Source organism: Labeo rohita, chromosome 20, assembly GCF_022985175.1.
Source record: "Labeo rohita strain BAU-BD-2019 chromosome 20, IGBB_LRoh.1.0, whole genome shotgun sequence".
NCBI lineage: Eukaryota > Metazoa > Chordata > Actinopteri > Cypriniformes > Cyprinidae > Labeo > Labeo rohita.
The window spans coordinates 16,187,354-16,199,137 of NC_066888.1; the positions used below are offsets into that span (position 1 = coordinate 16,187,354).

The following is an 11,784-nucleotide window of genomic DNA, read 5'->3' on the forward strand; positions in this document are numbered from 1 at the left end:
AAGACATCTATGACCAAACTGTTTCTGTTGAATAGGATTGAAACACTTGTGTTTGGGAGTTGTTTGTGTGTTGTTTGTAATCATTATCCCATGATTTACTCACCCTCAATCCATCCTAGGTGTATATGACTTTCTTTTTTTGAACAAATACAATCAGAGTTATATTAAAAATATCCTGGCTCTTCTAAGCTTTATAATGGAAGTGAATGGCTGTTGAGATTTTGAAAGTCCAATAAAGTGCATTCATCCATCATAAAATGTACTCCACATGGCTCCAGGGGGTAAATAAAGGCCTTCTGATGAGAATTAATGTCTTTTTATTAGAAAATTAGTTTCTGTTAACTGTCGCACACGTATTCATAAGAGAGTGGCGTTCCAGCGGATGACACAGGATGTCGGTGAACACGGAAGTGCAATGGCGAGAACAAAACAAACCACCGGTCATGATTTAAAAATGCAGATTTGTAAAGAAAAGAGTCAAAGGATTTCGATATAAGCTAAGAGGAGGCTGGTTTTCCTTTGCTGTAAATTAAACTTGGTTCTCGCAAGACTAGCATATTCTAAATAGCTTACGCTACACTATGTCCTACGTCATCCGCTGGAACTCTACTCTTTTGTGAATGCGTGTACGACAGTTAGCAGAATTATAAAGCTTGGAAAAGCCAGGACATTTTTTATATAACACTGATTGTTTTGTCTAAGAGAACAAAGTCATATACAACTAGGATGGCTTGAAAGTAAGTTTTGGGTGAACTATCCCTTTAACTTGAATTATAGCAATAGACAGATAGAATCCAAACTTTGTGTAGTACTGAAGACTTGAGTCATAGCAGGCCTGTTTTCCATCTTTTCAGCCTTCTGTTCAATTATCTTGACACATGATCTCCATTCATGTATATTCAAACATCATTGTTTGCTCTTTGGACAGGCCCAATCACTTTTCACCAATCACATTAGACTAGACAAAGTGCCAGTCCAAAACAAAGACTTGGTTTTCGTAAAAAACACCAGTACTATATAGACCGCATATTTTGGTTTAACTTCGGTAATCTGAGCACTCAAATTAACTGGTCTGGGAGCCGTCCAGACAGAAAGAAAATGGGATGTTGGAATTGTGTAGCGATGGAAAATTGCTTCTGGCAGCCAGAATATGGCTCTGAAGTATTCAAGCTTTGTTCGCTTTTGTCTACAGAACAATAAACAGCCTCCAAATTATGTGCAGAGCACCCACCTGCCTCCTAACCCTGACCCTGCGCGTCTTGGGAGGAAAGTGAAATGAAGTCATGTGACCACACACCCCAGTGACTTCAGTCAACAGGTTTTCATTTCCCCAATGCCTGGAGTCTTTTCCATTACATCATTAGATAGTGACCTTTGACCTTTCTCAGCGACTGATGCATGCATACTGTCTTAGCCGACCAAATTTAGTCTTGTTTGCTGGTCACGTCATTCCTACCAGTTTTAGAATCCAGTCATCATTTACTGCCACCTTTAACCACCAGTTATTCAACCCACTCTTTAAACAGTTAGCTTTTTCCCCTCTCAACTGTTTTACGACATCGTCAGCTTTTCCATCATCCTCTTTTAGAGCGGTGTGCCAGCTTGAATAAACTATGAGGGGGGTTACAGATATGCTTCTGTTCAAAGGCCTGGCAGAAAGCTGTTTCTGAAATATTCTGTTGGTGGTAAAGTTTCAGGCCTCCTTCATCCTCCTAGGGAGGTAGTAAGCATGACATTAAAGTTTAGCAGAGCTGAAAGTATTTATCTTTGCTTCACTGAGGCAGGAATGTAGCTGCAGGCACTAAAAGAGCTTAGCAAAAAGTACGAAGGTAAGAACACGATTCTTACACACACCTGAATTGCGCCACACACAGCTATGTTTACTTAGCCGCCAGACTGTGGGCACAGTCCATCCTGCTGGGTCACAGAAAAATTTGCACAGACCAACACACGCAAAGCTCTTTGTTGATAACTGACACTCAACAGGATATTATGGTTATATTAATCACATAACATGTATGTTAAAATTTTTTTTTAACATACATGTTAAAATTTTAAAAGTTTTTTTTTTATCTGATGAAAGTCAAAAACAGAAAAAGACAAAACCTAATCATCTCATGTAGATTTTTCATGGCCCCAATGTCACTTTGAATGTAAACACCTATATCGGTTCAAAACTAGGCAAAATCCCAACAATTTCAGAACTTCATTAGGTTTCAAGGGACAAAAAACGATTCTGGCCCATTCAGTTCAGTCAAACTGTGCTTTACCCCTAAAAAATGCTAAATGTCATTTCTAGAAAACGTCTTTTAATATGTGCCAAAACAATTACCTATTTTACCACTGAATATTAGGTTTTATTTACATCATCAAACTGAAGGAAAACAAATATTTTAATAAATGGATAAGCTACAGTATGAATTCATAAAATGTAAGATTTAGTTATAATACAGCAGTTATAGTCCCACATGGACCCTACTCATATAAACAATGTAACCTACAATATTTTTAATACCAATAAATAAATAAATAGAGTAGAATGATTGATGTCCCATTTTTTTCTGGAATAGTCCCATATTTCAGCTCTATTTTTAGTCTTCCGACTTAATAAAAAAATCATGTTTTGTACGCAAAACCACGCAGACGATATCATCGTTATTATACACCTATATTATCAAATCGCGCCGCAGTAATAAAATTGTTTGCGTAGCTTCTCCGTGAACCAAGGCTCTGTGTAGTAAATGCTGCTCTATCTGAAAGGATGTGAAAATACCACATTTAATAACATGTTTTTACTCCGAACTCACTTCGTAACGTCAGTCGAGTGTTTGAAATGAATCCTTCTGAGAGATGATGTGGCGTATTTGGAGTTTTCGCACGAGAGCACCCTCTGGCCCTCGAATGGCGATTTACTACTGATCACAGAACCGTATTTCACTGACAAGATGTGTGCATGAATATCGCAGCTTTTCCTAATATCGATTGCGATATTTCTATATAATTGTGTACCAGAACTGTCTTACACAACCGCGTTGCCAAACAGCAGACATCCTCTTCCGAAAGCAAAAGTGTTTCGTCTGCTCGTTCTGAGGCTCAAGTAATTTATTATATATGAAAATTATCATATTCCGTGGCTTCTCCTACTTTTCTTAGTGTTATTTAGTGCAAGTTTATCAGGAAGTGACGTTTTGTATCAGTTTTGTTCTCTTTGACTCATTGGATGGAAGCAGTGCTTATTCGCAAATGTTTTATGCAATATTCCAATTTAAATGTACAACTCTGTATGGAAACCCAGCTACCATCATTAATGTTAATCAAAAAACAAAAGAAGTTAAACAAATGTAAACTTGTTAAATAAACTTGAAAAACAAATTTATTTCATTTGTATCTTTATCACATTTAACTTATAATTTCACAATCTCTGCCGTATTCCATCATGGGACATTTGGTCACCCTATAATAAAGTATATTAACGTATTAAAAAGAAAACAAGAACTTTTTTTGTTATCAGCATTTGTTGTAGGCATAAATCTAGCATCATGATAAGCATAATCTTCTCTGTAAGGCATTTGGGGGGGCTGGCAGCAGCTGTCAGCCCAGTTGGAATGAGATGTTGTTGACAGACAGGGCACATTACAATCCTCAACACCGGCAACACTGTTTCCAGACTAGAGGGAAAGAGTGTGGACAAGAGAATGAGGAGGAGGGCGGAGGGGGGCAACAAGAGAGCCTACAGTGAAGATTCCCATATAAGGCAAGTCTTCCTCTGAGACTCTGTGCATGTAGTAACAGTACGTCTGCTGGCAGGGGGATAACATTCCTTCACCTCCCGTTTCTTCTCTGGGAGTTTTTCATTTCCGATTCGCTGGCTGGCAAGAGGCAGTGCTCCCTTTCATAGGAGTGAGGAGGGGAGTCTGGGGATCCTTCTTTTTTTTTGTTTGAAAAAAAATATACAAATGCTACAGTCTAGCCACTTTCCTGCTGCCCTTCTGTCTGCGCTCTGTCTGCTGTCTGAAAGAGCAAAATAGGAATTGTACCGCACCTGCACTGTAAAACACACAGCTGACTAAACGTTATTAGCCAGGTGAAAGTATACAATTACAGAAAAACATCATGATTAAAGCAATTGGTCAGAATCCAGACAGAGTTCCAGTGCCACAAGAAAACTTATGTAAGATGTAATGCATCACAAAAAAATGTGACCCTGGACTACAAAACAGTTATTAAGTAGTATGGGTATATTTGTATCAATGGCCAAAAATACATTGTATGGATCAAAATGATCAATTTTTCTTTAATGGCAAAAATCATTAGGATATTAAGTAAAGATCATGTTCCATGAAGATATTTTGTAAATTTCCTAAAGGAAATATGTCAAAACTTAATTTTAACTAAAGGCTTTCAGATGATGTATAAATTTCAATTTCCAAAAATTGACCCTTGTGACTGGTTTTGTGGTCCAGGGTCACAAATTATGAATATTTTCAATATACATGTCCAGCATTTTTTAAAAAGCATACTTACATATGTATGTTAAAGAATAATCACATCATAAAACTAACCTACATGTTATTCCAAACCTGTATGAATTTATTTCTTCTGTGGAACAAAAAAAATTCAATAAAATTCTTTTATGTTTCTCAAAATAAAAGTTTGGAAAGACATGAAGGTGAGTAAATAATGATGCTCATTTGTGACCCTGGACCACAAAACCAATCATAAGGGTCAATTTTTTGAAATTGAGATTTATACTTCGTCTGAAAGCTGAATAAATAAGCTTTCTATTGATGTATGGTTTGTAAGAACAGGACCATATTGGCCGAGATACAACTATTTGAAAATCTGGAATCTGAGGGTGCAAAAAAATCAAAATATTGAGAAAAATCGCCTTTAAAGTTGTCCAAATGAAGTTCTTAGCAATGCATATTATTAATCAGAAGTTAATTTTTAATATATTTACGGAAGGAAATTTACAAAATACTTTCATAGAACATGATCTGTAATTAATATTCTAATGATTTTTGACATAAAAGAAAAATCTATAATTTTGACCCATACAATGTATTGTTGGCTATTGCTACAAATATACCCATACTACTTAAGGCTGGTTTTGTGATCCAGGGTCACATTTATAGGTGAACTGTCCTTTAACTGATGCATATCAGCCACTGATAAACTAACACAGTCATTATCATCAACTCTCAATCACCACACAGTTATTTAGAGAACAAGAAACTGAATGCCAAAAGCTAGACTTCTTAAAAAACATGCACACATCTATCTCTAAGACAAATTGCTTAAACTACCACCAAGCATTGCAAGGTAATGCCAAGACTGCACTTTTATTTTGCTATGTGACAGCCCAGGAATGTAGGATGGCAGTGGGTCTAGTGGAGGGGGAGAGGGGAGTGGAGAGCGGAGGGGGCAGGAAACTAGGAAAGAATGCCAGGAATGCCCATGTTTATCCAGCGTTCCATTGAGGTGGAGGCAGTCCACCGCAGCGCGGCGTGTATAAAGGTAGCTCAGCTGCTGCTGGAGAATCAGAACACTCCAAGTCCTCCAGAGAGAAGCAACAGTCGCTCGACACGGCTCAGCCTAAACTTCATACCGAAGCTAAACTCTAGCTTTCACTCGACACGATCAGGAGGAACTGGATTCAGAGACTACACAACGAGATCAGCTTGATCAAATCTGAAGAGAAGACTGCGTTACAGCGGCAAGACGTTATAGGATCCCAAAAGAAGATTTTTTTGAAAAGAGATTGGAAAGAAGAGGTCATCATGTTTTCTGGAATGAATCTAAGAGTGGTTGCTCTGCTGTGCCTGGCTTTCTGTGGATGGGTAAGTCCTTTTAATACACTATCACTGCATGAGAATGAGACCACTATCAAGTTTAAATGCATGTAGAGATCCAAACTATTAAGAATTCACAAGAACTTTAATCTTCTGTTCGCCCAGACTCAAATAGTTCATTTTAAAAATATGCTGAGCAAATGTACAAAGTCTCACAAGAGCACATGTCTTATTCCTCAGGCTACAGCTCAGGAGTGCAGTGGACAATGCCAATGCCCTGATGTACCACCCCAGTGTTCGCCCGGTGTTAGCCTGGTGCCGGACACCTGTGGGTGCTGCCGGGTGTGCGCCAAACAACTAGGCGAACTTTGCACAGAGCGAGATGTTTGCGACCCCCACAAAGGCCTTTACTGTGACTACGGCTCCCCGAGCAACCGTCGTATTGGGGTCTGCACAGGTAAGAATCTAAAGACTGGTGGCATACAGATGTTGAATGTATAGTTGTTGAGTTGAGTCAGAGTTGTAAACCACCTTCTGTCTCCGTCCTACAGCAAGAGAAGGTGCCACTTGCGTGTTCGGTGGGATGGTGTACCGTAGTGGAGAGTCCTTCCAGAGCAGTTGTAAATACCAGTGCACGTGCTTGGATGGCGCCGTAGGTTGCGTGCCCCTCTGTGGAATGGACATCAGGCTCCCCAGCCCAGACTGTCCGATGCCCCGCAGGGTGAAGGTCCCAGGAAAGTGCTGCGAGGAGTGGGTCTGCGACTCCCCTCACCAGAACACCTTTGTGGGATCAGCTTTGGCAGGTGAGAATTGTTTGATCTCGACTGTTCTCCTACTCCAAATTGATGGTGATTATATGAGTCATACATACTCAGACACAGTCTCCATTAAGGAGGTCAGAATGAATTCCGGTGCGATGATGCAATGATTCGAACAGTAGGATGACTTCATGCTTCTGAAAGGAATGTGTTGAGTAACGTCTTGTCTGGTCTTGTAGCTTACAGAGAGGAGGAGACATATGGACCCGATCCCTCCATGATGAGAGAGAACTGCCTGGTTCAGACCACAGAATGGAGCGCATGCTCAAAGACCTGCGGCCTGGGAATCTCCACTCGCGTCACCAATGATAACCGCGAGTGCCGTCTCGAGAAGCAGTCCCGCCTCTGCATGGTCCGTCCCTGCGAGTCACACCTGGAGGAGAAAATCAGGGTAAGCAGCAACTTACCTACCTAACCAATCACACCAATGACGCATGATGATGACGTCACAGAATTTGATGGCTAACTTTCGGTTCTGTCTTTACAGAAAGGGAAGAAGTGCATCCGCACTCCACGTGTCTCCAAACCTATGAAGTTTGAGATTTCTGGCTGCACCACTACCAAGTCTTACAGGCCCAAGTTCTGCGGCGTTTGCACAGATGGTCGCTGCTGCACCCCTCACAGAACCGCCACCTTGCCCATGGAGTTCAAGTGCCCCGACGGCCAAGTCATGAAGAAGCAGATGATGTTCATCAAGACCTGCGCATGCCACTACAACTGCCCCGGGGAGAACGACATCTTTGAGTCCATGTACTACAAGAAGATGGTCGGTGACATGGCGTAAGGAGACACCGACGCCAAGGAGTTCCATGCAATGACTGTCCACTTGAATTGAACAGATATCCATCTCATATCTCAGCACAAAATACTTGTTTGTCTTTTTATGGTTTGTTGCTTTCATTTTACGTCTTTTTGCGTGTATGTGTTTGTATCTTGTACGTGGACTCTGGATTTATATGCTGTATGTGTATGCATTTGTGATGGTGGATGTCTAAGGCTAGGGGGTGGGGATTGTAAAATGACCGGGCTCTGTTCGGACGCCCCCCTAAAAAACAATACTGCACTATAGTCCGACTCTGTGACGCCCAATGTCACTGATTGGCAGATGACGCCAAGCCCCTCCCCTAAACTGTGGTGGGCAGATTCAGATTCTGAGAGCAAAAATAGTAAGAAACGGAAGGCAGCTTTTAACCCCAGAAGCTAATCGCCTCACCAAGCCGAGAGAAGGCGGAAGAAAGAGACAGAGAGAAACTGATGTGCTCTTATGTTTTAGTTGATACTGTCAGCTCAGAGTTTGACTGAGCTGAAACGAGACATGAAGTTTGGCTAAGAACTATGAAGGTTAATATAGCACTGAGTGTTTGACTTCGACTGTCTGGCCCCTCCTGATGGGAGAGCGTCAGTACCCCTGTCAAAAAGACTGGATGAATTGTAGCTTCATTCTTTTTTTTTTATTACAGTATCTATTTTTTTGAAAGGCTGTAAATAATGTACATATTTTGTACAGCTTAAGTTAATTTAAATACAAAGCATTTGATGTCTTTCTTATTTTCTTGCTTCACCATGTTTAATAATAGCTTCATGTGCTGACTTGACTGTTCTTCTTACAGTTTGTCCAATATTTTATTGAGAAGTGTGACCAAAAAGTTACATGTTTTCACTTTTGTAGTTTGAAATAAAATATTATATTTTTTATATAAACACTGTCCTCTTTTGAGTCATTTTCAGCCTGATACAGAACCTCTTCTAACAGTATCTGTCCACCCTGACCCTGATGTCAATCACATGTAAACTCCACTATGTTTTCACAAAGGCCTCTCATGTTCACACTTACTTCAATGCCATTTTTACATCACCACTGCGGACCACACAGTTGCATTGTGTGCGGTCCATCAAGCTCAAGACCACACACATAGTCCTACATGTATGTACACATACATACATACATAATGTGACCCTGGACCACAAAACCAGTCTTAAATAGCACAGATATATTTGTAGCAATACCCAACAAAACAATGTATGGGTTAAAATTACAGATTTTTCTTTTATGCCAAAAATCATTAGGATATTAAGTAAAGTCATGTTCCTTGAAGATATTTTGGAAATTTTCTATCATAAATATAGCAAAACATAGTTTTTGATTAGTAATATGCATTGCTAAGAACTTCATTTAGACAACTTTACAGGTAATTTTCTCAATATTTTGTTTTTTTTTGTTCTGTTTTGTTTTGTTTTTGCACCCTCAGATTCCAGATTTTCAAATAGTTGTATCTCAGCCAAATACTGCCCTATCCTAAAAACCATATATCAATGGAAAGCTTATGTATTTACCTTTCAGATGATGTATTTCAAAAAATGGACTCTTATGACTGGCTTTTGTGGTCCAGGGTCATATATATATATAGATATTTTATGAAACAAATACTGGTGCATAGACATTCTCATTAGCACATAAGGTGTCCACAAGTATTTTTCATAATGTAAACATACAACTCATATACACTACAGTCTGTTTTTTAATGTTTTTTAAAGAAGACTCTTAACCCAAACTGCTTTTTTTTTTTTTTTTTTAAATAAAGTAGAACATATGTGAAATATGCTATTTTTCAGGAATGTTCAATAATTAGAAATTTCAAATGAATAACAATAAAATGTAACAATGTAAATGTATGTACTGCACCTTTTGATCAAATCATTGCTTTTGTGCTGAATAAAGATGATTAATGTAAAAAAAAAACGCTCTGGAACGCTACGAGAAACTGTCTTAGACTATTGAGTCAGCGAAACAGATGATGTTTGATGAAAAAGAAAAACGTAAATCATGGATACAGACACAAACCTTGTGTAAGACAAGGTAAATATTCAAATTTACAATAAGTACTAATTATTACGTGACAGGAAACAGATTTAAGAAGGGGCAGTAACAAAAATGTGTACCTGTTTGAGGCTATGGTTGGCTGGTCTTAGCTGGTTTTAGCTGGTCTCCCAGACTGACTAGGCTAGTCAGGCTGGTTTCAGCTGGTTGGTCCAGCTGGTCTCCCAGCTTGACCAGCTAAGGAAGTGGCCAAAATCCCTGTTTTTAGCAGGGAACTTATTGACAATGTCCAATTATCAATCGTGTTGGCATCAGGAAAAGGATATAAACACTTAAATAACACAAACACGTGTTGTCAGTGATGTTGATAAAATATCTCTGTTAGCTGTGAGAAAACATCCACCTTTTCAGAATAATAATTTTAAAAAACTTACTTAATTGCTCGATTTGGGAATCGTTTTTCCAACTGAGGACGACACACTCTGATATAGATTTGATCTGTGCTAAGTTATGTAGAACGAGCGCCATCTAGTGTATCGACTGTGAAAGTGAAATATTTATATTCAAAGGCTGCAGACTGGTTTCTAATTTCTGGAAATTCGATTAATTTGTAACTAATTTGATTTTTAAAAAGTACCTTTAATGTAGAGGACTCAATATTACGACAATATAAAAAATACATCATACAAAATGAATTTTATACTAATAAAATAAAACAATAGTTTTATACTGTCATTACTAGGTATTCGATTACATAAGGGATCACCAAACTCAGTCCTTGAGAGTCACTGTCCTGCAGATTTTAGCTCCAACTTGTCTCAACACACTTGCCTTTAAGTTTACCTAGTTTACCGAGTATATGTAGTAAGACCTCGATTTGCTGGTTCAAGTGTGTTTGATTAGGGTTGGAGTTATTTCAACATTAAATTTCTTTGTGACTTGTCTCGTTGAGTGGTTTTAGTTCATGTCGTAGAATATTAAGTTTCTCCCAAGTAAATTAATGTAGGGAAGGTCATCCATAAAATTTTAGATAAAAAAGAATTTAAAATTGTGTGCAACAGGCTGCATAAGTCTAAAGAATAAAATTAAAAATCTGTTTGAAACAGTTCTTGGTTTTGTGGCTTTGCAGGGCTTTAAAACATATTTTAGGCTTAACATTAAGAAATGTGCATTGTGCACAAGCAGTACTAGTCTAATTACAATTTTTATGTCAGTAAGTCTCGAGCAAAATGTCAGTAAACAGACTTCAAGTAGACTTAGTATAAAATAATCAATTTTAAATCTATTATTTTTTTAGGGGTCTAATCTTATCAAAATCATCTTATCAATATCAATCTTATCAAAGCCAGTTATTTTCTCACTGTACTTAATTACATTAATATCTGGAAATCTGACTTTACAAGACATTCGTTTCCTCTTTCCTAACACCTAATGAGGAACATGGTGATCCCAAAGCCATATGTTTAATTTTGAGTGACAGTGATGCATGCCACTGAGGTGTGTTGTGATGTAAGCTTGTTATAGACCGCTTTTTAATACTCTTTAAGTCAAGTCAAGTCAGGTTTAATTGTATAAGTGCTTTGTACAAGACAGATTGTTAAAGCAGCTTTACAGTACCAAACAGAAAAATAGTTATGCAAGAGGACAATAACAAAGCGTGAATATTTTAGTTAATGTCAGTTCACTGTTGATTCAGTGATGTCATCATCCAGCTCTGTTCAGCTCTCTTCCAATAGAAATTAAGCATCCCCAACTAAGCAAGCCAAAGGCAACAGTGGCAAGGAACCAAAACTCCATTGGTGACAGAAATGGAGAAAAAAACCTTGGGAGAAACCAGGCTTAATCGGGGGACCAGTTATCCTCTGGCCAGACAAAACCAGCATGATGTGGTTTAGTTCCAGGCTGCAACACAAGTCAGATTGTGCAGAGGACTTGTCTGGTTCCAGTGGTCTTGTCCTGTTCCAGAAGGTCTTCTCAGGGGATCTCCCTCTAGGGCTCATCTAGTTGACATGGTCACCGCTGACAGTCAGGCTGTAGAGGTCATCTCAAGTCTAGGTGCTGATCCACCATCTGGTCTGGACACAGACTGGATCTGGGTGGCTAGGGTGACCTCGGCATAAGAATGATACAGACAAATATTAGAGTAGATGCCTTTCTTCTTACAACGTAAATGTAAACAAGGCCCTGTTCCAAATGGCACATTTGCACTTGCAGTCTTTCAATGGCTGTTGCATTCACGCGCCCGTTATGTCTACGAGACGTAGGCTGTCCAATTCATCATTTAAGCTTTCCGAAGGGTGCTCACGAATACCTGCTTTGAGGCCACTTTAGGGTTGCTTTCTGTTGAGCCAAAAGG

General features: G+C 38.9%; 1 protein-coding gene across 1 annotated transcript; it reads left to right on the top strand.

Moving 5' to 3' along the window:
- The first annotated feature begins 5,518 nt into the window (after positions 1-5,518).
- Positions 5,519-8,311, top strand: ccn2a (cellular communication network factor 2a). Its single transcript, XM_051138725.1, has 5 exons — positions 5,519-5,840; positions 6,033-6,249; positions 6,344-6,595; positions 6,790-7,001; positions 7,098-8,311. The coding sequence occupies exons 1-5, from the start codon at positions 5,781-5,783 to the stop codon at positions 7,392-7,394; spliced, it is 1,038 nt and encodes a 345-aa protein (XP_050994682.1). The 5' UTR covers positions 5,519-5,780; the 3' UTR covers positions 7,395-8,311.
- Positions 8,312-11,784: the final 3,473 nt, after the last annotated feature.